Source organism: Narcine bancroftii, chromosome 5 (genome assembly GCF_036971445.1).
Source record: "Narcine bancroftii isolate sNarBan1 chromosome 5, sNarBan1.hap1, whole genome shotgun sequence".
NCBI classification, from domain to species: Eukaryota; Metazoa; Chordata; class Chondrichthyes; order Torpediniformes; family Narcinidae; genus Narcine; species Narcine bancroftii.
This window is the reverse complement of record NC_091473.1, coordinates 219110875-219135548: the sequence shown is the minus strand read 5'-3', so window position 1 is coordinate 219135548 and position 24674 is coordinate 219110875. Positions and strand designations below refer to the sequence as shown.

Genomic DNA, 24674 nt, shown 5'->3' with positions numbered 1-24674 from the left:
CTTTCTGACTGGATTCAGAGTTGTAGCATTGGACGAGGATCTAATCCTATTATCCCAAAAGTTAACAGTGCCTCGGAGAGTGGAGTTCCTGCTTCTACATAAGGCTATTGAGATGTGAGCACTCCTCAAAGATATTAGAGTGAAGTCGAAATGCTATCATCCAACACATTCAGTGGTGCTGGATTTTTCGGGCTATTGGATATTGATTCTGTTTGTACACCAACGCATTTCAAATTTGCTTTTGTTCAGGTGTTACACAGCAACACATTTCCCTTTGAACTGCATGAGTTTGATAATGAGTTTATTGTGATACATGTAGTAAATACGTACATTTTTGAAGGGTGCGAGGAAACCCACACTGACATGGGGTGAACATACAAATTCCTTCCAAATTTGAACCCGGGTCACTGGTGCTGTAATAGCTTTGTACTAACTGCTACGCCAACAGTGTCACCCATTTTAGTAAATTCTTACTTTTTGCAGATGAACAGGTACTTTGTTAACAAAACAGCTACAAAAGCAACTATAAGAGTATACTTGAAAATTTAAATTCTAAGTATTTATTTATTTATTATTTAAATTTTTTACACTTAACATTTTTTTTAAAATTTTTTACATTTAACATTTTAAAAAAATTTAGATATTCAGCACGGTAACAGACCATTTTAGCTCACAAATCCGTGCCCATCCAATTACCCCCTACACCCTGGGTATGTTTTGAACTGGATTGAATTGAAAAGAGACCAGAAGTATAAATAGATGATAAATATTTACAATTATCCTAGTACAAAATAAAAGTGATGAAACAATAGTATAGACGGTACTTTTGTGGTGTCAGAGCAGTCCCTGATTAGGGGAGGTTGATAGCTGTTGGAAAGAAACTGTTCTTGAACCAAGAGAGGGTACAGAGGATATTTCTGAGGCTATTGCATGGATTGGTGAACGTCTTATGAAAAATGGTTGGTTTTTCTCTTTGGAGTGACAAAGGATGAGAGGTAACTTAGTAGAGGTACTGTGGGCAGTGTGCTGTGCAGTAAACAAAAGAAAATAAACCACACAGAAGCTGTGAGTGAGTTGAACCAACCAACTGACTACTGGAACTCTCCGAGAACTTATCAGCACGGCTCCCATGATCCTTTGTGGCCCTTCCATTGAGACCATTGTGATGTCAGCGCAGTGCGTGCCTGCACCTCCATGGCCATGTTCGCTTGCGGATCTGTGGAGCCCGCAGTGTGTAAGATTGTGAGGGACTGAGATAGGATGGACAGCCAGTCCTCATCAAGGGCTTAGTAATGGAGAGGGTCAACAACTTCATATTCTTGGGTGTTATCATCTCCAAAAATATCCTGGAGCCTCCATTTCGAGGCGATCATGAAGAAGGCTCGCCAGTGGCTATACTTTGTGAGTTGCTTGAGACATTCGGTATGTCACCGAAGACTCTTGAAAACTTCTACAGGTGTACCGTGGAGAGCATTCTGGCTGGTAGCATCACTCTGGTATGGAAGCGCCAACTTTCAGGACAAGAAAAAACTCCAGAGAGTTATTAACTTGTTCTAATGAAGGCCATCAGAATATATGTCTTCATAACCACTTTGTCAACTTGCAGGACAACCTTGCAGTTCAGGACTTCCTCCATTATTATGACTCCTCTGCTATGTGGGGCAGAGAGTGGGCTGACAAAGGAGGTGGAGCGGAGAGCGGGCTGCCGAGGGAGGTGGGGCAGCGGATGGGCTGCCGTCCGAGGGAGGTGGGGCGGAGGGCGGGCTGCCGTCCGAGGGAGGTGGGGCGGAGGGCGGGCTGCTGTCCGAGGGAGGTGGGGTGGAGAGCGGGCTACCAGTCTGCTGAGGGAGGTGAGGCGGAGGATGGGCTGCCGGCCTGCTGAGGGAGGTGGGGTGGAGGGCGGGCTGCCGGCCTGCTGAGGGAGGTGGGGCGGAGGGCGGGCTGCCGGCCTGCTGAGGGAGGTGGGGCGGAGAGAAGGCTGCCTGCCAAGAGTGGTGGGGTAGAGTGTGGGCTGCTGAGAGGGGGAGGAATTCTCGTGGCTCTTCACTGGATTGAATTTTGTATCTCATGTTCTTTGATTAAACTAAGCCTTTCTCACTTTGCCTGAGTCAATGCATAAAGTAAGAGTAGCCTCTGTGGGTTTCTTGTAGCTGGAGATGTCAGAGGTGTAACCCAATGTTCAGGCGGAAGTGCAGGGAGCTGGTGAAATCTAACTTCTTCTATTGGCTGGTGATATTCTTGGTTTTTCTCAACACTTTGATGATAGCTTCAGAGTATCACCTTCAACCTGACTGGTTGACTGATGTTCAAGGTAGGAACAGAATGAATGACATTGTGTGTTCCTGGCAAAACTAACTGAGGCCTTTGTGTCCACCCACACAACTTTATCCTGGGTAATTGATGCACCAACCCCCCTCCCCCATCCCGCATCCCATATCTAAATCTAGTTTTAGTGATCCCTGAACTGGTGACAAAAGGTCCCCCTTTACACTAGGATTTCCTATCTTTATACTACCCCATTTCTCCTTGCTAATATTACTCTTTCTAAGGGCCTCCTTGAGTTAATATCATATCTATGTTCTTGTGTGTCTGAGTTAATATCACATTCTATTTAAAACCATGCTCTTGATCCTTCTGTCCTTGTGCTAACATCATTCTTTATCCCTGTCTCTCTCTGTGATAAGGTCACACTTACACCTGCTTCATGTTAATATCAATCTCGCCATCTCTGTCTGTGCTCCTTCCATCATTTATTCCTATCTATCTGTACTCTTTCCATAGTAATAAGTCTTATCAATTTTGTACCTTTATCGCTCTACCTCCTTTAAACTCTCTATTAATCTCCTTTGTCTTACTCTTATTTTTAATTTCCTTCTGTGTTCTTTGATATAATTACCCAATCTGTATATGAATATGATTCTCTCTCTCCCCTTAATTTAATCTGTCTCTGTTCTTTTCTATTCTTGTTTGCTTAACCCCCATCTTTTCAGTGTTACCATCTGTCTTTATCCTGGCTCATCCACATTAACATTATGCTTCATTAACTGAGCCCCATGCTAATGTTCTCTTTTTGTTTCTTTGCTTTTATCATTCTCGTCTTTTGGTAGTTCTATTTCAGAACCTGATTCTCTGTTATCCTGTTTTAATAAAACATACTTTTGTCCAGTGCCTCTTTCTAATTTTTCTGTTAGTTTCACCTTCTGTAACTGAAACATTCTGTTTGTTTAATGCTCTATTCTTTGGTTTCTCCACTTGTATGTCCATTGCTTGTTATTTCTCTTCTTTAATTAATATCACTCCCAAATTTTGCCTCCTCCCTCCTTCCTTCTCTTGACCTGTGTCGATTGCTTTTCTCTTTTTCTATCCCTTATCTCTCTCATATTGTGTTAATCTCTTTTTCTCTCTTCCACCCTGCATTGATCCCTATTTCTCTCCCTATCCTGTGTTCATCTCCCTCCGATTCTCTGTATGTATGTTTCCCCTCCTCCTCATCCTGTGTTGATCTCTCTCTCTCACTCACACTCACTCACTAACTCGCATACACACGCACACACCCACTTCATCTGTTCATCTCTCTCCCTCATTATGTGTTGACCCCCCTTTCTTTCTGTCTCTGTATTTATTTTGCCAGGTCGCTTCCTTTTTCTCACATCAACAAGATAAAGGATGATTCTGGATTTAATTATTTAGTTTAAGGAAATTAAGCTAACAGTGGGAGAGCATTTAGGATCAGAGATTTTAATTTCACTTACCTTAATGTAGTCGTTCAAAAGCCCAAAGATAAGATCATTGTAAAAAGTTACAAATTGTATTTTACTTAGTGGAGAAGTATCTAAAGTAGATTGGAACTAGCTACTTGAAGATAAATCAGTCTCTAAACAATAGGAGGTATTTGAGAAGAGATTCAGGAGGTTCGGCCACTTGTCTCAAAGGGAAAGAACAGGCCTGCCAAATCTCGAGCCCCCTGAATGACAAGATCCTGTAAGGGAGCAAAGAAAAGGTTGTGTCAGCTAGTCTTAATTCTACAGAAAGCCTAAAAGAATATAGGAAGAGTAGGGATGAAATTAAAAGAGAGGGGGTGAAAAGATTAAGGGAAAGTAAATTCAACGAAAATGGAAGTATGCTTTGTAATTACATATAGAGCAAGGCGATGAGTAAGAAAAGAATACATACAATAAGAAATTCTTTAACATAAGGAGGTTCCTCCCTTTCAACCCCTATGGGTTGATAACAACCTTTTAATCTCCACCTCACTATGTTTCTGTCCTTATGGAACACTCCTCGCTTTTACTGTGTTCCTTCTCTTTCTCTGCTTTCATATTGTCTTTTGAACTCTCTGGGTCCGTCACTGAAATCCCCGCTTTGTGTTGATATTTATGTCTAATCTTGTCCGTCTGTTGATACCATTCTTAGTGTCCTAGAGTCATGCAGCATAATAGAAGGCCCTTCAGCCCACCAAGACCATGCCAACCCTCATACATCCATAAACCCCAAACTTTCTAACTCTCTCAATTCTTGGACTACCACCACCCCTGCTCTACCCCTCTGTTTCACTTATTATCACTCTCTCTCTACCTTGTTAATTTCACGCTCTCTAGAGCAGCGGTTCTCAAACTTTTTTCCACCTGCAGACCACCTATAGTATTCCTTTACTTACCATGGAGCACCTTGAGTTTGTTTATCATCATCTGACTGTACATGTACAACCAGATGGAACAGAATTTCTCCAGACCATGGTGCACACACATATCGACCCAATAATGAGATTTACACATAAAGATACAAGAAAAGGTGTGGGGGAGGGAAAAGAGGGTGAGTTTGAGCCTCTACCCCAACCATCAACATGATTTTTGATTTGTTTTGGAGGGGAGGAAAGAGATTTTTTTTTGTTGACAAATTTACAATCTTGTTTATTGTATTTGACTTTGCCGTATCATGATGGACCTTGCATAACTAACCCACAGACAAACAGTGGTCTGTAGACCACAGGTTAAGAAATGCTGGTTTATGCCATTCCCTCCCTACGTTAAGATGACTCTCCCTTTGCCACTATAAATCTGGCAACACCAACTCTGTCCCAATGTTATTATCACACTCTCTGCTCCTCTCTTTTTTTTCCCTTTTAATTGTCACTCTGCCTCCCCATGTTAACCTCTCTCTTTCCATCCAAACCTCTTGCTTATTCACACACTCTCTCTCTCTCTCTCTCTCTCTCTTGTACCGCAGACACTGCCAACAAGGTGCTCTTGTCCTTGTTCACGGTGGAGATGATCTTGAAGATGTACAGCCTGGGCCTGCAAGCCTACTTTGTCTCTCTCTTTAACAGGTTTGACTGCTTTGTTGTGTGTGGAGGGATCCTGGAGATCATCCTAGTGGAGGTGAAGATAATGTCCCCGCTGGGCATTTCCGTTCTCCGTTGTATCCGACTCCTGAGGATCTTCAAAATCACTAGGTTTGTGGGACAATGGAGCTTCTGTAGAAAACTGGAGTGAGCTGGGGCAATCTTCTTACTATCTGAATCCTCCTTGGTTCCCACAACTAATAACATTTAATGATCAAATTCATTTAAATTTAGAGATACAGCATGGTAAAAGACCCTTCCTGTGCCACCCAAATACACAAATTAACCTACAAACCCCATTGTTTTTAGAAGGTGGGAGGAAACCAGAGCACCTGGAGGAAACGCACACAAACACAGAGATAACTTATAAACTCTTTACTGATCGCACTGGATTTGAACCCAGGCCGCTGGCCTAACCGCTACGCAAGCCATGCCACTCAGGACATGGATCATTACAGTACAGTACAGGCCCTTCTGCCAACGAAGTTATACTGACCTATGTAAATCTAATCCTTCCCTACCTCACATTCATAACCCTCTATTTTTCTTCCAGCCAGGTCCCTGTCCAGGAGTCTTTTGAATGTCCCTATTGTACCAACCTCCATCACCTCCCCTGGCAACACATTCCAGGCACCCACCACTCTGTGCAAAAACAACTTACTTCTGTCATCTCCCCTAAACTTTCCTCAACTCACCATAAATGCTCCAACAAAACTAACTTACATCATTATTAACCACTTTACACTGGCAAGGGGGAATCATCAATGGAAAATTTCACATGAGATCCATTTAAAGGGATGGTAACAATTAAAGGAGCACAGATGCAGGCTGAAGCTTCTGGAGAGCGCTCATCAGTACTTCAGCCGCTGAAGTGTAGGGTGGGCTGAGTTTCAGGGAGAATTTTTCCCCTCCTGTGGTCCTTAGATCACTGGGTTTGCTCGAGGTGGTCCTATGTGAAGCAGTAGAGGCAAATGTCAGTGATGTAATAAATAAGTAGAATGTACCCGTTTTACAGATGCTCGCTTTACGAAAATTCGCTTTTACGAAGAAACCTGTGTTCACTTTTGCGAGAGGATTTGAATGGGTTTTCACTTTTACGAAAATACCCTCCAATTGTAATAATGGGTCTTCACTTTATGCCATTTCAGCTTACGATAGGTTTCATAGGAATGCTCTAGTTTCCTAAAGCTGGGTTATACCCATACCCATATGATGACAACAAAAAAAAATTCTCAGAGTATTTTTACACCAAAAGCAAACAAAAACCCTGTCGGAAGACTGGGGGACATAGGGCTCAAGCTCATTAGTCATCCGTCTCCCCTCCCACCCACCCAAGCCATCTCTCAGTCTGTTATAGGTAATCTGCAATAAGTAAAGGAATACTTAAAGTGGTGAGGTGGATAGAAAATGATGGTGAAGTGAGGAGGCACAAATAATAATTTTGGAAGGAACATGGGAACTGAGATACCTGGGGTACTTGCAGTTGAGAAGATGGGAATTGAGATACCTGGGGTACTTACAGTTGAGAAGATGGGAACTGAGATACCTGGGGTACTTGCAGTTGAGAAGATGGGAACTGAGATACCTGGGGTACTTACAGTTGAGAAGATGGGAACTGAGATACCTGGGGTACTTGCAGTTGAGAAGATGGGAATTGAGATACCTGGGGTACTTACAGTTGAGAAGATGGGAACTGAGGTACCTGGGGTACTTGCAGTTGAGAAGATGGGAACTGAGATACCTGGGGTACTTACAGTTGAGAAGATGGGAACTGAGATACCTGGGGTACACACTTGAGAAGATGGGAACTGAGATACCTGGGGTACTTACAGTTGAGAAGATGGGAATTGAGATACCTGAGGTACTTAAAGTTGAGAAGATGGGAACTGAGATACCTGGGGTCCTTACAGTTGAGAAGATGGGAATTGAGATACCTGGGGTACACACTTGAGAAGATGGGAACTGAGATACCTGGGGTACTTACAGTTGAGAAGATGGGAATTGAGATACCTGAGGTACTTAAAGTTGAGAAGATGGGAACTGAGATACCTGGGGTCCTTACAGTTGAGAAGATGGGAACTGAGATACCTGGGGTACTTACAGTTGAGAAGATGCTTCACCTTCCAAATCACTGGTCATGTCCAGTACTATAGAAGCATTGAACACGACAGCACAGAAACAAGCACTTCTGCCGTCCTGGTCTGTGCCAAAATATTATTCTGCATAACCCTACTGATCTGCACCTGGATCATGCCCGTCCCATCCATCTATTTGTCTGTATTTTTCTTAAATGTCAAAATTGAGCCTGAATTTACCAATGCAGCTGGCAGCTCGTTCCATACTCCCACCACTTTCTGCGTGAAGTGTTCCCCCCCCCCAACTGTGTCTCATTTAAACTTTTCACCTTTCACCCTTAACCCATGTCCTCTCATTTTTACTTCACCTAACTTCCGTGGAAAAAGCCTACTTGTAATTACTCTGTCTATGCCCATCATAATACTGTACACCTCTTTCAAATCTCCTCTCATTTATCTACGCTCCAGGGCATAAAGTCCTATCCTGTTTAACCCTGTAACTCAGTTCTTCAAGTCCCAGCAGCATCTTTGTAAATCTCCTCTGCACTCTTTCAGTCTTATTGATATTCCTTCTGTAGGTAGGTGACAAAACTGCACACAATACTCTGAATTTGGCCTCAACAATGTCTAATACAACTTAACCATAACATCCCAACTCCTGGACTCAATTCTTTGATTTATGAAGGCTAATGCATCAACAGCTCCCTTTATGGCCCTACCTACCTGTGACAGCATTTTCAGCAAATTGTACATCTGTATTTCCAAATCTCTCTGTATTATCGCACTCCTCAATGCCCGTGCATGTCCTTCCTTGGTTTGTCCTTTCAAAGTGCCACACCTCACATTTTGCTGCATTAAATTCCATCTGCCATTTTGCAGGCTATTTTTCCAGCTGGTCCCGTCTCCTTTGCAAGCTTCTGTGGGGAGAGAAATAGAGCAATTGTTTGGTGCAGAAAAGAGATTTCCTGTCGACATTAGTTGACAGAGAGTATTAAAATAGGAGGTTTTTGCTGATGAATGTTTGGCAGGAGAGGATGGCACAGGAAGGAGAGCTTTTGGTTCCCAGCGCATTGGGGCAGTTCCTCATGAAAAGAAGAGGTAGGATGAATTGCACCTCAACAGGGCCAGGATCAACTTCCTCACGGGTGAAATGTTTAAAGGGAGCAAGAGAGGAAACTTCTTCACGCAATAAATGGTGAGAGCATGGAACCGTTTGCTAGCTGAAAGGGTGAATGTGGGCTTGTTTTTTGACATTTAAGAAAAATTTGGATGGGAGGGATAAGGAAGGCTATGCTCTGGGTGCAGGTCAATGGGACATGGCAGAATAATAGTTCAGCAAGACCAGATGGGATGAAGGGCCTGTTTCTGCCCTGCAGAGCTCTATGATTCTATGGGTGTTGAAGGGGAGGGAGTGATTTTTTTCCAGAGCTGTGAGCGAGATGCTCAGCAAGAGACGGGAAGATGAGAACATGCTTAGCAGGGTTGGAAATGAAAGCAGTGAATTAGGAAGGTAGTTTGGAAAGCAGGTGAAGTCAAGTTTGGAATATGGACAAGTGGAGCATAGTTTTCTGAATTTTATCATCCTAAATGAATAAAACACCTGAAGTGTGATGTCTGAAACATAGCTCAATAATGGGAGCTTGAGCTGATTTTCAGACAAGACGGGGGGGAGAGAAAATAAAGGGGAAGGCAATATACAGCCATGAAAGAGATCTGAGTTTAGGAAATTGCCAAATAAGGAACAATAAACAGACAAGAACAGACTCCGAGAGCATAGTGGACAGTCTGGGAGATACAAACGGAAGTAAACAAAACAAAGAATGTTGTAATTCCAGGTAATTAGTTCCCTCTTTCTTCTTCTGTATTCCCCCCCCACTTTTAATGGGGTTCTGCAGGGATTAGCACATGGTCCCTAGATGTCTATGGTACATGTTCAGACTGAAATGCAAGAGGAACAATAAAGACGCTTCTGGAAGAAACAAAAAATGGGTGGGGTTACTGACAGGGGAGAGAAGCTTCAGATTGCAGAAAAATATCAATCATCCAGGTAGTGGAGTGGAAAATAAAATGTGGCTATGAGAAGTGTGAATTAATGCATTTGTGGAGATGCAGCAAGATAAGGCAATGTGCAGTTCATAGGAAGATACTGAGAGATGCAGAGAACTGGGTACCTTGGAATGTGGGTCCTCTGTTCCTTAAAGATGGGAAGGCAGGCTCATCAGGTTGTTAAGTAGCCATAATCATGCTTCCATTGATTGGCTACATTTGAACAGCAGGGAAGAAAGGCTGAAACTAGGTAGGTCATTGCTGGAGCATGATCTATCGTGCCAGTCTACTTTGTGCAGGATGGTTGTGAGTATTGGAAAGGGTGCAGAGGAGATTATAACAGTATTGTAATAGCTGAAAAGTTTGAAACATTTAATAAACTGAGATTAGTTTCTTTGAAGCAGAGAAGATTAAAGGAGACTTAATTAACTCGATAAAATTAGGATATAAATAGGAAGCTAAATTTCTGAGTTAACATCCTTAAAATAACACTGAATAGCAAATTTTTCAAAAGGTTTGCTTCCTGAAAAAAAAAGGGATTGTGATAGACAACTTCAAGCTGAACACAAAGATAATTTCACATTTACTGTATCACATCGGAGGTTGGAAAAACATGGTAAACTTTAATTGAATTTAGAATGTTTAATCACAGAATGATGCTGACACATTGCGTTAGTTCAACTGACCTCAAAATGTTTTGCCGTTGATTTTAATTTGTACTCAGCATCTGATGCCTCTCATGTCAGTGTCCAACACTAGTCAGCCAGCATTGATGGATTCCAGTTGCCCCGATACTGCTTTTCCATGGTCGCAATGACCTGGTGAAACCTTTCACCGTGTTCGTCACTGACTGCACCAAGATCAGCAGGGAAGAAGGCTAAATGCGAATCCAGAAAATGAATTTTCAATGACATGCTGAATTTCATGGACTTGCAGGCTTGAAGTCGACTTAAAATATGACAGGAAATCACAAAAATAGGTTAAGCTAAAGAACGGTATGTGATAGGAAATTTTTCAGGTGATTTTCGTGATCAGCAGTCCAAAGTCCATAAAATACATCCAAAAGTGTTCAGGAAGCAAATTCTTCATCATCCAGTGTATTCGGTAGGGCAGATGAGAAAAAAGATGGTAAGTTTATTACTCCAAGAGTGGAGAGTGTCTGAAATACATTGCCAGGGTTGGTGGTGGCTGCTACAATAGGGATATTCAAAAGGCTCTTGTTCAGGTACATGAATGTAAGAAAAATAGAGTTATGGGTATGAGGTCAGGAAAAATTAGGTTGTTGTGGAGTAGGTTTCCATAGATGAGCACCACATTGTGGCTGAAGGGCCTGCACTGTACTGTTATGTTTTGTGGTGCGAGGATGTGAAGCTGAATGGCTCTGACCTAACTTTGGAAGTTGGGATTAGGTTAGGTTGGGAATGGTCTTGATCAGCACAGATATAGACAGAAATGGCTTCACCCATTCTCCTACATTTTCTAAAATTAAATAGATTGGAATCAACCAATCATAAAATTTAGGGGCGACATGATTAGCATAGCAGTTAGCGCAACGCTGTTACAGCGCCAGCGACGGGTTCGAATCTGGGGCTGTCTGTAAGGAGTTTGTATGTTCTTCCCGTGTTTGCGTGGGTTTCCTCTTGGTCCTTCATTCCTCCTACCATCCAAAGTGTACCGCAATTTGAGGTCCATTTGGTGTAATTGGCGCAGCATGGGCTTGTGGGCTGAAAGGGCCTGTTACCTTGCTGTATGTCTAAAATTAAAAACATGGGGAGAACACACTCGCTCAAAAACATACACACACAAACACGCTTTCACACAAAAACACACACACAGTGCTTGTGTCCTGTTGATGTTATACAGTACAACTCTGAATATCCGAAATCCTCATTTATCTGAAATTTTTTTGGAACCAAAAGTGATGTCTGTTTGCCTCCAGAAATTTTTGGATAAATGAGGATAACAAAACAATCAGAAACTAACCTCACAGGTTGAAAAAATATTCACCCGACATGAAATTAGAACGACGATTGTCCTCGTTTCAGGTAATTCCCTCCCCTCTCTCCATTTCTTCTTTACCTTCCCCTATTGACTTTTCTCTCCAATGCTCCCTCTCAAACTGCGTGCCCCTGTCTCCCAGATGCAAGTGGTCGGAAGAATCCCTTGTCCTGGCGTCATCAAGAAGAGCAGCCTCCCAAGCAGGAGTGGGGCCCTTGGGCTCCTGGGCAGGAACGGGACCTTGGTGGGGAGGTGTTGGTGATCGTCGGCAGTGGTTGGGAGGGGGAGTACGTGCAGGTGAAGACTGGGCCTGTGTCGGGCACCGGAACAACCCCTGCCAGAATGAGCCCACGGGGAGACAGGAACCTGACAACTTGCCAGTGATTGTTCCATCAGCCTGGGAAGCCTCCCAGGGATCCATGGCAGCGGTGGGGACGTTTCAGGGATCAGCGGGAGCGGTTGGGAGGTCTCTGAGATTGGTGGCGGTGTTGGGGATTGGTGGAGGCCAGCGTATTTTTGGGTGAGAATTAAACATTATTTTAGTGCTTAAAAAGCCTTTCCTTGTTGTTTGTTGTTGCTACAGGGGTTTAAAAAAAAAAAAAATGACCAGTTACCTGAAAAATTCAGTCATCTGAAATGGGTTCAGTCCCGACCATTTCGGACAATCAGAGTTGTACTCTACATACTTTATCGTACTTCAAGCAACATACAGATTTCACTACATTCTGGACACCAAGCAGGAGAAATGGAGAAAATTGACATTCCAACTTGGGACCTGGCACTAAGTCCCTAGTAACAAGATGATCCCAATAGTGACTGCTCATTCTGACAATGTCTCACAAGCCTGTGACATCTTCTGCCAAGAAGGAAAAATGGATTAGATTCCATGGGAACATACAGATTTCCCTGGGTGTTGTTCACCGTCCTGATTTGGTCTGCAGAGCCCTTCCTGTACACTCATTAGGAGGGTCCTGTTTTGTGCATTGATGTGTTTTGAGTAATGATGGATCACTAATGTTTGGGAATGATGTTTTCTCCTGTTTTTCTTCATTCGTTCTTTTGATTGCCTAGATACTGGACGTCATTGAGCAACCTTGTGGCATCGCTATTGAACTCTGTCCGGTCCATTGCATCCTTGCTTCTCCTTCTTTTCCTCTTCATCATTATTTTTTCCTTGCTGGGAATGCAGCTGTTTGGTGGAAAGTTTAACTTTTACGACATGCTCGTGCGACGAAGCACCTTCGACAATTTCCCTCAAGCCTTGCTGAGCGTCTTCCAGGTCAGTCAGATGCTGCACAGATCCCCAGAGCAGATCTGTCTAACAATGCATGGTTGCAGGAGGGAGGGTTTAATGGAGAAGCTCCTGGCTTAAGACCATGTTCCAGAAAGTATTGAAAGATGGAGAAAAGCACAATGCTGAAGGATTGTACTGATTTAGAATGGTCCTGGCACCAGAGTGAGCCATTTAGCCTAACCTAGGGATGAAGTGTTAAAAGAGCCCATGGCTTATTTACTTGATATTATAGAGCACAAAACACTGCAGATGCTAGAACCTCGAGTAAGTGCAGAGGAGCTGGAGATACTTGTTGGTGCAGGAAAGTGGACAAGATCTCATTTGATGGTAAGGTCAGTGAGAGAGACTGAATAGCTTAGCCCTGATTCTAGAGCAAACACAAACTGATGGAGGATCTCAGATGGTCAGGCTGCGTCGGTGGAAGGAAAAGGACAGTCAACATCTGCCTGGCTCCATCTGACTGTCATTCTTTACTCTTCCTGCATCCACCTATTACTCATCCCATCTCCTCTTTTATACAGCCTCCCTGTTCCCAGTCCCGAAGCAGGGTTTGGACCTGAAATATTGACAGTCCATTTCCCTCCACAGATGCTGCTTGACCTGCCGAGTTTCTCCAGCAGTTTGTGGATTCCAGCATCTGTAGCTGCCTGTGTCTCCATACTCCTGATTCTATTTCCTACTTGCTGTATCTTTTGTCTCTGTGTGTTGGAAAGTGGGTTCAAACTCCAATCTGCTTTGTTCCCTGCAGATACTTACTGGTGAGGACTGGAATTCTGTTATGAATGATGGCATCATGGCGTATGGAGGCCCCTCCTTCCCCGGAGTGCTCGTCTGCATATACTTCATCATCCTATTTGTCTGTGGAAATTGTATCCTTCGTTGTGGGGTGAGGGGGAGAGAAGAGGTGGGAAAAGGAGTGGGAGGGCAGGGGATGGCTGGTGAGGAGGGCTCGGTGAACAATGGGGTATGAAGCTTAGGGCAGGATTAAAAGCAGATTACATCGTCTGCACGCTAAGTCCTGTTGGTGAAAGTCATGATTATAAGTATAATGACATTTAAGAAAAATTTGGATAGGTACATGGATGGGAGGGGTTTAGAAGGCTGTGGTCTGGGTATAGGTCAATGGGACTAGTCAGAATAATAGTTTGGTGCAGACCAGATGGACTGAAGGGTCTGTTTCTTTGCTGTAGTGTTCTATAAGATTTAAAGGGGAGCAGAGAGTCATAAATATAGCAGGAAAACAGGCCTTTCTGCCAATTGAGGACATGCCGACCTTCACCCACCCTTTTTCACTAATGTAATTTTCTTCATTCTGCCCACATTCCCATATCCACCACTCACCTGCACACAAGGAGGCGATTAGCAGCTGACCAATCTGCATGGGTTCAGCATGTGGAAGGAAGTCAGAGTGTCTGGAGGAAACCTATATGGTCACAGGAGGGCTTCTCTCACGTTACCAGAGGCCAGTGTTGTGAGGCAGCATCATGACCAGCTGCACCTCTGGGCCGTTTTCAAGGCAGAACTGAGAATGTTCCTCATTGTTATTTTGTGGTGTACCTGGCTCCTTCTGTTCATTTTCCATGTTCACCTGATGGTCCAAGCCCTTTTATCTCGAAAATTATCCAAACTCTCAGGCCAAATCGCCATCGTCTCGTTACAGGAAGGAGGGGATTGCTGGGGCATATTTACATAATAGAAGTTAAACACATTAAAATATTAAGACTTATACAGTAACAGTTCATAGTACCCTATCCGCAAATGTTCTGGGAGTTCAGAAGTCTGATGGCTGGGGGAAAAGCTGTTGCCCAATCTGGATGTAAGGGCCCGAGTGCTGCAGTACCTCCTACCAGATGGGAGAAGGAAGAACAGTTTACGTGAGGGGTGTGTGGACTCCTTCACAGTGTTTATCGCCTTTTGCCTCATCAAGTGTTGTCGACGTCCTTCATGGTAGGAAAAGAGCCCTCAATGATCTTTTCCGCTGACTTCACGATCCTCTGCTGGGTCTTGCGGTCCAGGCAGTGATGCAGTTCCACAGGACGTGCTCGATACATCCTCTGTAGAATGTAGTGAGGATGGAGGGTGGGAGATGGACTTTCCTCATCCTTTGCAGGAAGTCGAGGCACTGTTGAACTTTCTTGGTTATGGAACCTGTGTTAAAGGACCAGGTGAGAGTCTCCGCCAAGTGCCCTCTGTAGAGCTCGTCGAAAGAACCAAAGACTTGTTGATCTAAACCAAGGCTTTTATTAGCAAAAGACCGGAGATCTTCACAGGTGGCCGACCAGTCCGGAATGATCCGACCTGGCTAGGGACACAACCCTTTAAGGCCCAGGTAATAGGTGTGGCTTAGCTCTCAGCCAATCACTGTAAGCACAGTCTAGATACAGTAACTATATACACTATGTACATTGGTGATAGATATGTACTATCACACCCTCCAAGGAACTTGATACTCTAGACAACCTCAACGGTGAAGCCGTCAATGGCCAACGGAGTGTGGTTTCCCCCCACAGCCCCCCCCCCCCTACCGGGCCCTCCTAAAGTTGACCACCAACTCTTTTGTTATTTTTTTAATGTTCAGATTCAGGTTACCGAATGCCTGGATCACGCTAACCTGTTTGCTAAACCTGGTTCCAGTTTATCCATGTCTCATCTGCTTCCAAGGCTACCACGGAAAAACTTAAAAAGAACAAAAAAAAACATTATTTTAGCAGACACAAAATTAAAATGGATTAACGATGACTATTTTGCACCAACACTTATTTTGTTGAAACATTTCTTTCTTCCACTCAAGCCTACCAACATTTTTCTGCAAATGGGTCATCGACCTGAAATGTTAAATTGTTTCTCTTTCCTCAGCCACTGAAGCATTTTCAGTCTTAATTTAAGGTTTCACTGTCTCTGTCATTTTTGATTTCCAAGATTGTCCTTTCGAGCAGAACATGGAATATTTAAATTCTTGCAAAATGTGACAATTACTCTGGTACCTTGCACACAGCAGTGCAGTCAGTTCTTGCAGCATCCATGGGAGGCAAAGGGTAACCAATGTTTCGGGCCTGAACCCTCCTTCAGGAATAAGGAAAGAAATTGGCAGATGTCTGAATAAAATGGTGGGTGGAGGAGGAGAGGAGGGAGGAAGGGGAAAGGGGAGGAGTGCAGGCTTGAGGTAATAAGTGGATACAGGTGGGAGGGTAGAAACTGAAAAAATGATTGGGGAAGAGGGCAAAGAAGGGTGGCTCTCTGAGAGGAGAAGGGAAAGAAGTGGTGAGCTGGAAGAAAGGTGACGGAGGTATATGGAGAGTGAGAGATGCAGCATCCAGAGGAACTAAAAGGGAACCAATGTTTCAGGCCTGAGCCCTTCAATGGGAATAAGGAAAAACCACGTAGCTGTCTGAGTTTAAAGGTTGGAGGGGGGGTGCGGGAGGAGAAGAAATGAGGGAGGAAAGCAGCATCCATGGGAAGTAAAGGGTAACTCTCGCTGCAGGCTTGTTCAGTTTGTAAGCAAGCTCCACCCATGGAAGATCAGGAGGGGTACGCAATAAATTTGGTGCACACTCTGTTCCTCAGCCCACGTCCTGTAGACATCCTGTTAAATGTTTTCTTGGCCATTGCAGTGGACAACCTGGCAGAGGCGGAGAGCCTGACATCAGCTCAGAAGGAAGCTGCTGAGGAGAAGAGGAGAAGGAAATTGGAAAGGTTAGTGAAACCAATGGGTGGGGGGGGGGGGGGGGCGGAAGGTCCTCGAAGGTTGTGTGAAGCGAGCAAGATACTGCAGTGGGTATCAGTGGTTCATCTGTTCACCACGTGATATGTTTAAATACGTTTAAAAGTGAATCCTGACAGCAAGACATTATTGCCACACACATGAGTACAAAAAACAGTTTCTCCAAAATTCTTACTTGCTATAGCCAGACAGTTACAGTATGTACATACAGCAACAACAATGGTAAAAATTAAATTGTAGTATAAGAAAAATGAGGGATATGAATTTGAGCTGGTGAAGGTTTTGATTTTTGTGGCCTAGGTTTACAAAGGGTGGCACAACATCGAGCATCATGGGTAGAAGGGCCTATACTGTGTTAGAATGTTCTCTACACTAAAATGCCAAGATAGAAAAAGAGATAATAATTATCAAAGGATAGGCACATAAATATTCACAGTACCTGTGGTCATGGTGTAGTTTATGGTTAGGGCAGAATGGGAGGGGTTCAAGAGCCTGATAACATTTGGATAAAATCTGTTCTTGAACTTTGAGATGCTGGATTTCAGGCTTCTGGACCTTCTGTATGAAGGCAGCAGTAAGGAGAGGTTAAAAGACAAAAACAGAAGGAAGTGCAAAATCAGGCATGTTTGACCTGATGAAAAAGCTTTCTGGGCCTGTCCAAGCACTTAGAACCCATCCTGACCCCTTGACTAGATAAATGATAAATATGCTGATTTTGGCTCAATAACTGAGAAACAGCCTGGGATCTCTGCACAGTGGGAACCAGTTACATGGCCAGGTTCAGTTACTGAGAAACGTCCAGGATATTGACTGAGAAATGGCCCGGGACTGCGGCTCAGTAACTGAGAATTGGTTGAAGACCCAGGTTCAGTGACTGAGAAATGGCCCGGGATCTCGGCTCAGTAACCGAGAACCAAGAGGGCATGTGGCACCTGCTCATTCCCCATAGCACCAAATGGAGATGCAGGGTGTGCCGGAGGATTCCCAGCACAGAGGGTTCCCAGGGCACCACAGCTACCCATGAGTCCCATCATTTGCCCAACTGCATGTTCATCTCTGTACTCTGCTTTCATTACCCAGAGCTGCCCATCCCGGCCGATCAGAAGAGGAGAAGCTGCTTTTGAAGAAACTTGAGCTGGCAAAGCTCAAGGCTGAGGGGATTCCCACCACTGCCAAGGTAAGGCCTGCTTCAATGGCTCACCCTGGTGCTTTGTGATGGCAGCACTGATTCAGCCTAACATCTGGCCAGGCATTGTGAGTGAACACTGGCACAGGAGCACTCTTGCTTCTCGCCAAAAAGTGCCAACCTGAAGCTTCATATCTCCCCACCTCCCTTCTCCCCCCTTTCTCCCCCCCTTTCTCCCCCCCTTTCTCCCCCCCTTTCTCCCCCCTTTCTCCCCCCTTTCTCCCCCCTTTCTCCCCCCTTTCTCCCCCCTTTCTCCCCCCTTTCTCCCCCCCTTCTCCCCCCCTTCTCCCCCCCTTCTCCCCCCCTTCTCCCCCCTTTTCTCCCCCCTTTTCTCCCCCCTTCTCTCCCCCTTCTCTCCCCCTTCTCTCCCCCTTCTCTCCCCCTTCTCTCCCCCTTCTCTCCCCCTTCTCTCCCCCTTCTCTCCCCCTTCTCTCCCCCTTCTCTCCCCCTTCTCTCCCCCTTCTCTCCCCCTTCTCTCCCCCTTCTCTCCCCCTTCTCTCCCCCTTCTCTCCCCCTTCTCTCCCCCTTCTCTCCCCCCTTCTCTCAACCCTTCTCTCAACCCTTCTCTTCCCTCCTCCCTCCCTCCCCCCTCTCTCCCCCTCCCTCCCCCCTCTCTCTCCCCCTCTCTCCCCTCTCTCTCCTCCTCTCTCCTCCTCTCTCCCCCCTTTCTCCCCCCCCTCTCTCCCCCTCTCTCCCCCTTCTTTCTCCCCCTTCTCTCTCCCCTTCTCTCTCTCCCCTTCTCTCTCCCCCTTCTCCCTCCCCCTTCTCCCTCCCCCTTCTCCCTCCCCCCTCCCCCTTCTCCCTCCCCCTTCTCTCTCCCCCTTCTCTCTCCCCCCTTCTCTCCTAAATACAAGTTTTGTATGTGTATACTTGGGGGAGAAAGAGTGTCATGTGGGATCATTGGGTATTGAATTGTTTTATTGTTGCAGCTTAAAGTGGACGAATTTGAAGCCAACGTCAATGAGGTCAAGGATCCCTATCCTTCTGCTGACTTTCCAGGTAATGTCCAGGTCCACCTTCGACTTGGATAACAATGTGGTTGGTAAATTCACGGATGACAGCAAAATGGGTGGCATTGTGGACAGTGAAGAGGGCTATTTAAGGTTCCAGCAGGATCTAGATGAACTGGGAAAGTGAGCCAAGGAATGGCAGATGGCACTTAACTCAGACAAGTAGAAAGTGTGGCACCATAGTGAGTTAAATTTGCACAGGACTTAGATGGCGAATGGATGAGACTGGACTTGGAGTATTGCGCGAAGTTCAGGTCACCCAGCTCTAAGAAAGATATCATTAATCGGGAAAAGTTGCAGACAAAATTCACAAGAATGTTACCAAGACTGGAAGGCCTGAATTATAAGTTGGAGAAGTTGGGACATATTTCACCAGGAGGCTCTGGAGGGATCTTGAAGAAGATAAATAAAATCATGAGGGGAGTAGATAAGGTAAACAGTCTTTTTCTCAAAGTAGTGAAATCTAAAGCTTGATGACATAGATTAAAGGTGAAGGGAAAGATTAAAAAGGCACCTGAGGGGCATCTATGAGGGCTGAAGGGTCTGTACTGTGCTGTAGTGTTCTATGTTCCCACAGAAGCTGCTGAGTATGTGGAATGAGCTGTCAGAAGAAATGGCAGAAGCAAGAAGAATTGTAATATTTGAAAGATAGTTGGACAAGTGAATGGATGGAAATGTTCAGAGGGATTGGGGCCAAACACAGACAAATGGTATTATTTTGGTCAGCATGGATGTTAGGCCGAAGGGCCTCTTTCCATGCTGCATGACTGTCTCCTGATTCCCTTTCAGCAAGGAGTCTATAAAGAAAGTTTATCGAGGGCCTTGTTTTTCTGCAGCTCCTGACAGCACTACCAGATTTTCAAACAGACCACCACTTAAGAAGTTCTTTCGTAGCTCCCAATTATTGTTGAAAATGAAACAATGTTCTCTTCGGTAGTAAAGTCCAACAGAAGAAAGTGGATAATCACTGACAGCATTTTGGAGCACGGGACATCCCTGGTCTTCGAATGCATGGGACTGCTCATATCCGGGATGGGTCTGGTGACGTGACACCCTTGCAATGAGGCGTGGGAGCCCTTTTCAGTATTTTGTGCTTGCATGCCTGGAGATCTGCTCAAACCCATGGCTGCTGACCCAGAGGAGAGGTCTACCACTAAGCCGAAGACTGGTGCAGTGATGCTGCACCCAGCAGATGGGGACCTACTACCTTTTATTGTTTTGTGGGACATTGGTGTCACTGCCAAGATCTGAATATATTGCCCATCACCAACTGTACATGTGGGGAGCTGGCTTCATGAGCATGGTGGTCCTTGTGGTAAATGTTCTCTTGTATTGCTGTTGGCAATAAGTCCCAAGCTCAGTTTGTTATCTACTCCTCAACTGTGAGGACCACATTTAGAAAGTGATGATCTGTAGTTTTGAGCAGCATCATGTTTTACCTTCCCATCATGAACTAATGTGACCTTAGCCATATCTGAGGGGGTGATCATCTCTGTCAGGAGAACATCGATGTGTGAACGCGTCCTTTGGGCTTGATATCCACAAGAGCTCCAGACTTTGAACAAGTCAACTTTAACAATTGGGTTGCCTGGATTGGTGTTCTGAAGGGACATATTTACTTGGGGAGACTTTCAGATTATCATACAGTAAATCTCTGATAATTCGTGATCTGCACATCCAGATATCCCAAAGGTTTGACTTGTGGCTCAGCAGATGTTCATTGCCACAGATCCTTTCCTTTTCTCCCTTCTGATTTGACTAAGTTCTGCATTCCATGCTCCCTTCCCACTCTCTGGGCCCCAGATCCCACACTCTTGATTCTCTGGAGCACCAGCTCCCACTCTATATTCCCACTTCCTGGGGCTACAGATCCCACATCCACTCTCACTCAGTGGAGCTCCATTTCCCACATTCCATTTCCATTCACTGGGCCCCCAGATCCCATATTCTATTCCCAATTATTGGGGTCCCAGATCCCACAATATGTTGCAAATCATTAGGGTCCCATATCCCACACTGTATTCCCAATCATTGGGACCCACATTCCATACCCATTCTATGGGGTCCCAGTTCCCACACTCCATTCCCACTCTATGGAGCTCCAGTTCCCACACTCCATTCCCACTCTATGGGGCTCCAGTTCCCACACTCCATTCCCACTCTATGGGGCCCCAGTTCCCATACCCTCTGGAGCCCTAGTTCCCACACTTTATTCCCAATCACTGGGGCCCCAGTTCTCACACTCCATTTCCTCTCTCTGGGGACCCAGTTATGGACAATAGGTGCTGAAGTAGGCCAATTGGCTCTTCGAGCCAGCACCGCCATTTATTGAATCATGGCTGATCTTTTCCTTTCAATAACCAATCCCAACCTTATCCCTATAACCTTTAACTCCCCTGCCCACAAGAGCCTTATCCAACTCTCTCTTAAATCTATCCAATGAATCTGCCCCCTACCTTCTGTGACAATGTATTCCACAGACCCATAACTGAGTAAAAAAATGTCTCCTCATGTCTTAAATGGCCTTCCCTATATTCTTAAACTATGCCCTCTCGTTCTAGTCTCATCCATCTTTGGGAACATGTGCTCTGATTTCATCCTGTCAAGCCCTTTGATAATCCTAAATAACTCAATCATGTCTCCCCTCATCCTTCTAAATTCCTCACATATAATCTAAGTCTTTCAAACCTATCCGCGAATGACAATCCTGCCATCCCGGGAACTAACCTTGTAAACCTGCGTTGCACTCCCTCTATAGCAAGTTTGTCCTTTCTTAAATATGGGGACCAGAACTGGACGCAATACTCCAGGTGAAGTCTCACCAGGGCCCTGTACAACTGCAGGAGGGCTTCTCTACTCCTATACTCCAATCCCCTCTTTATGAAAGCCAACATACCGTTTGCCTTCTTCACCGCTTGCTGAACCTACATGCTAGTTTTCAATGACTGGTGAACAAGTACGCCCAGATCCCTTTGCATTACCCCTCTCTCTAGCTTAACACCATTTAAATAATATTCTGCTCTCTTGTTTCTGCCTTCAAAATGGACAACCTTGCATTTACTCACATTAAACTTCATCTGCCATCTTTCTGCCCACTCCCCTAAACTATCCAAGTCCCCTTGCAATTTCCTGACATCCTCCTCGCTCTTTACACCACCACTCAGTTTAGGGTCATCTGTGAATTTGCATATGGAGTTATTTATCCCCTCATCCAAATCATTTACATAAATGATAAACAACTGAGGGCCCAACACCAACCCCTGCGGGACCCCACTTGTCACATCCTGTCATCCAGAAAATTTACCGTTTATCCCAACCCTTTGTTTCCTATTTCTCAACCAATTATCTATCCATGACAGCACCCTACCCCCAATACCATGCTCCTTGATTTTGCTAACTAACCTCCTGTGTGGACTTTATCGAAGGCTTTCTGAAAGTCCAAGTACACCATATCCACTGGCTCTCCCGAGTCTACCCTCCTTGTTACGTCCTCAAAAAATTCCTGGAGATTAGTCAAGCAAGATTTTCCTTTAAGGAACCCACGGTGACCAGCACCGATACTATTATTCCTTCCTAAGTGTTCTGCTATTTCTCCTTTAATGTGGGATTCCAATATTTTCCCCACCACCGGTATCAGGCTGACTGGTCTATAATTTCTGGTATTCTATCTCCCTCCCTTCTTAATAATGTTGATGGTACAACATCAGCCATTCTTCAGTCTGCAGGCACTTCCCTGGAATCTAAAGAACATTGTAAAATGTCAATTAGTGCTTCCACAATTTCCAGAGCAACCTTTCTAAGCTCCCTGGGATGCAGCCCATCAGCAACCTCTCTAAACTCCCTGGGATGCAGCCCATCAGGCCCAGGGGACTTATCAGGCCTCAGTTCTAACAATTTGCTCACAACCACCTACTTCTGGATCTGAATATCCATCAAATTCTGTTTCCTTCAGTAATTTCACCAAGTCCCTAGATACTGCTTGACCCCTACCCCTATTCTGATCATAACCTATATCCTCCTTGGTGAAAACAGATGCAAAGTAATTGTTAAGTTCCTCAGCCATCTCTATGTCCCCGTATATAATTTCACCTCCGTTTTCAAGGGCCAAATTTTGGCCCTAACCAATTTCTTCCTTTTAACATAATCTGAAGAAGCTTTTGCTATCCCATTTTATATTACTTGCGAATTTGCCCTCATACTTCATTTCCCCCTCCTGATTGACTTTCTTAGTTTCTCTCTGTTGGTTTTTAAAAGCCTGCCAATCCTCTAACCTCCCACTTTGCTTTGCCACACTCCATTCCCAATCACTTGGGCCCCAGTACCCACACTCTATTCCCAATCACTGGGGACCCAGTTCCTGTATTCCATTCCTACTCTCTGGGGCCTCAGTTCCCACACTCCAATCCCCATCACTAAGGCCCCACTTCCTGCACTCTATTCCCACTCTCTGGGGCCTCAGTTCCCACACTCCAATCCCCATTACTAAGGCCCCACTTCCTACACTCTATTCCCACTCTCTGGGGCCCCAATTCCCACACTCCAATCCCCATCCCATGGGCCCCAGTTCCCACGTTCCAGAATTGCTGGGACTCCAGTTTCAATAATGCAAACCATTTACTAAGCCAGTAACAGCAAACTCCTGAGCCTCGCTGATTATTGGAGTTTTTCTGTATTCCTCTGCTGTATGTCGAACCACTCCTGAGCTGTTCACCAGCCTCTGATATTGCCTGTAGTGACTGTCTTCCCTCGCTGTAGAACTGGGTGATGGGGTGGGGGTGGAATAAACAAACATCTGCAGATATAGGGGTCACAAATGTGCTGGAGGAACTCAGTAGGTCACATAGCATTGTGCAAAGCAGCAGGCAGTTGATGCTTCAGGACTGCCCTTCAGGAGTGCTGAAAATCTAGCAGCCACATAAATAAGAAGGCGAGGGAGGAGAGGCGGAGGAACATGGGCTAGCAGATGATAGGTGGATACTGGTGGGAAGGGGAAAGGAGCTGTGAGGTGATGGGGAGGGGGCAGAGGGAGGAGAAAGATGCCCTCTGGTAGGAGATTGAAGGAAAGGTGTGGGGATCTGGAGGAAAGGAATCAGAGGGACGGAAGTTCATGGAATTTGGAGACCGATGTTAATGCCATCTGGTTGGAGGTGCCAAGATGGAGTACAAGGTGTTCTTCAAATTTACATTGTGGCCTCAACCTGGCAGTACATGAGACAATTGACAAACTTGTATGGCATTGGGGTGTGAGACTGGTGGTTGGCCACTGGAATTGTTGCAGTTGACAGAGTGAAAGTGCTTGACACTGGAGGGGTTGGGGGAGGGTGCAGGGTGATGGAGGATCCCACTCAGTTCATCACTCTCCTCCCCTGTTCTCTGCTTGTCAGGTGATGATGAGGAGGAGGAGCCGGAGTTCCCTCTGAGCCCCCGCCCTCGACCTCTGTCTGAGCTCCAGCTGAAGGAGAAAGCAGTGCCCATGCCCAACGCCAGTGCCTTCTTCATCTTTGGTCCAGAAAACAAGTAGGTATCCAGGCAACTTGGAGGAAAGATGAGGGTGCGTGCCGGGTTTCAAAGCGACCCAAGAGGGGCTCAAGACAACTCTGGTCCTCTCATGCCCTCTTGGGACAAAAGGGGAGCTTGTTCAACCCATCGTCTAAGGGAAGCGTCAAAGATCCCATTAATCCCATGCTTCTGCTTATTTCCCTGTAACTTTTTCTGTTTCCACTGTGGTTTACCAACTACCTGCCTACAACTCTGGGCAGTCTATGATGGCCAACATTCCTGATGTTTGGAGAGGATCATAACAAGGGGTCAGTATCCAAGGGGTGAGTCATTTTGGACTGAGATGAGGAGAAACTTCTTCATTCAGAGAGTTGCAAATTTGTGGACCTCCCAGCCAACAAGCAGAAAGTTCTTTGAACCACAGCACAGGCCCTTTGGCCCATCTATTCTGTGCCAAAGTATTATTCCACCTTGACTCATTGACGTGCACCCAGGCAATACCCC

The 24674-nt window shown here is 45.2% G+C and overlaps 1 protein-coding gene across 5 annotated transcripts in view; it reads left to right on the top strand.

The window, feature by feature from the left end:
- The window catches only part of LOC138764868 (voltage-dependent L-type calcium channel subunit alpha-1S-like), a 170133-nt gene that overhangs the window by 38726 nt on the left and 106733 nt on the right, over positions 1-24674 (top strand). For all 5 annotated transcript variants that reach the window (XM_069941271.1, XM_069941270.1, XM_069941268.1 and 2 more), the window contains exons 10-17: positions 2151-2311; positions 5227-5452; positions 12532-12739; positions 13503-13623; positions 16333-16447; positions 17556-17652; positions 18591-18660; positions 24056-24188. In XM_069941271.1, coding sequence (XP_069797372.1) covers positions 2151-2311; positions 5227-5452; positions 12532-12739; positions 13503-13623; positions 16333-16447; positions 17556-17652; positions 18591-18660; positions 24056-24188 — 1131 coding nt within the window. The remainder of the gene's footprint in view (positions 1-2150; positions 2312-5226; positions 5453-12531; positions 12740-13502; positions 13624-16332; positions 16448-17555; positions 17653-18590; positions 18661-24055; positions 24189-24674) is intronic.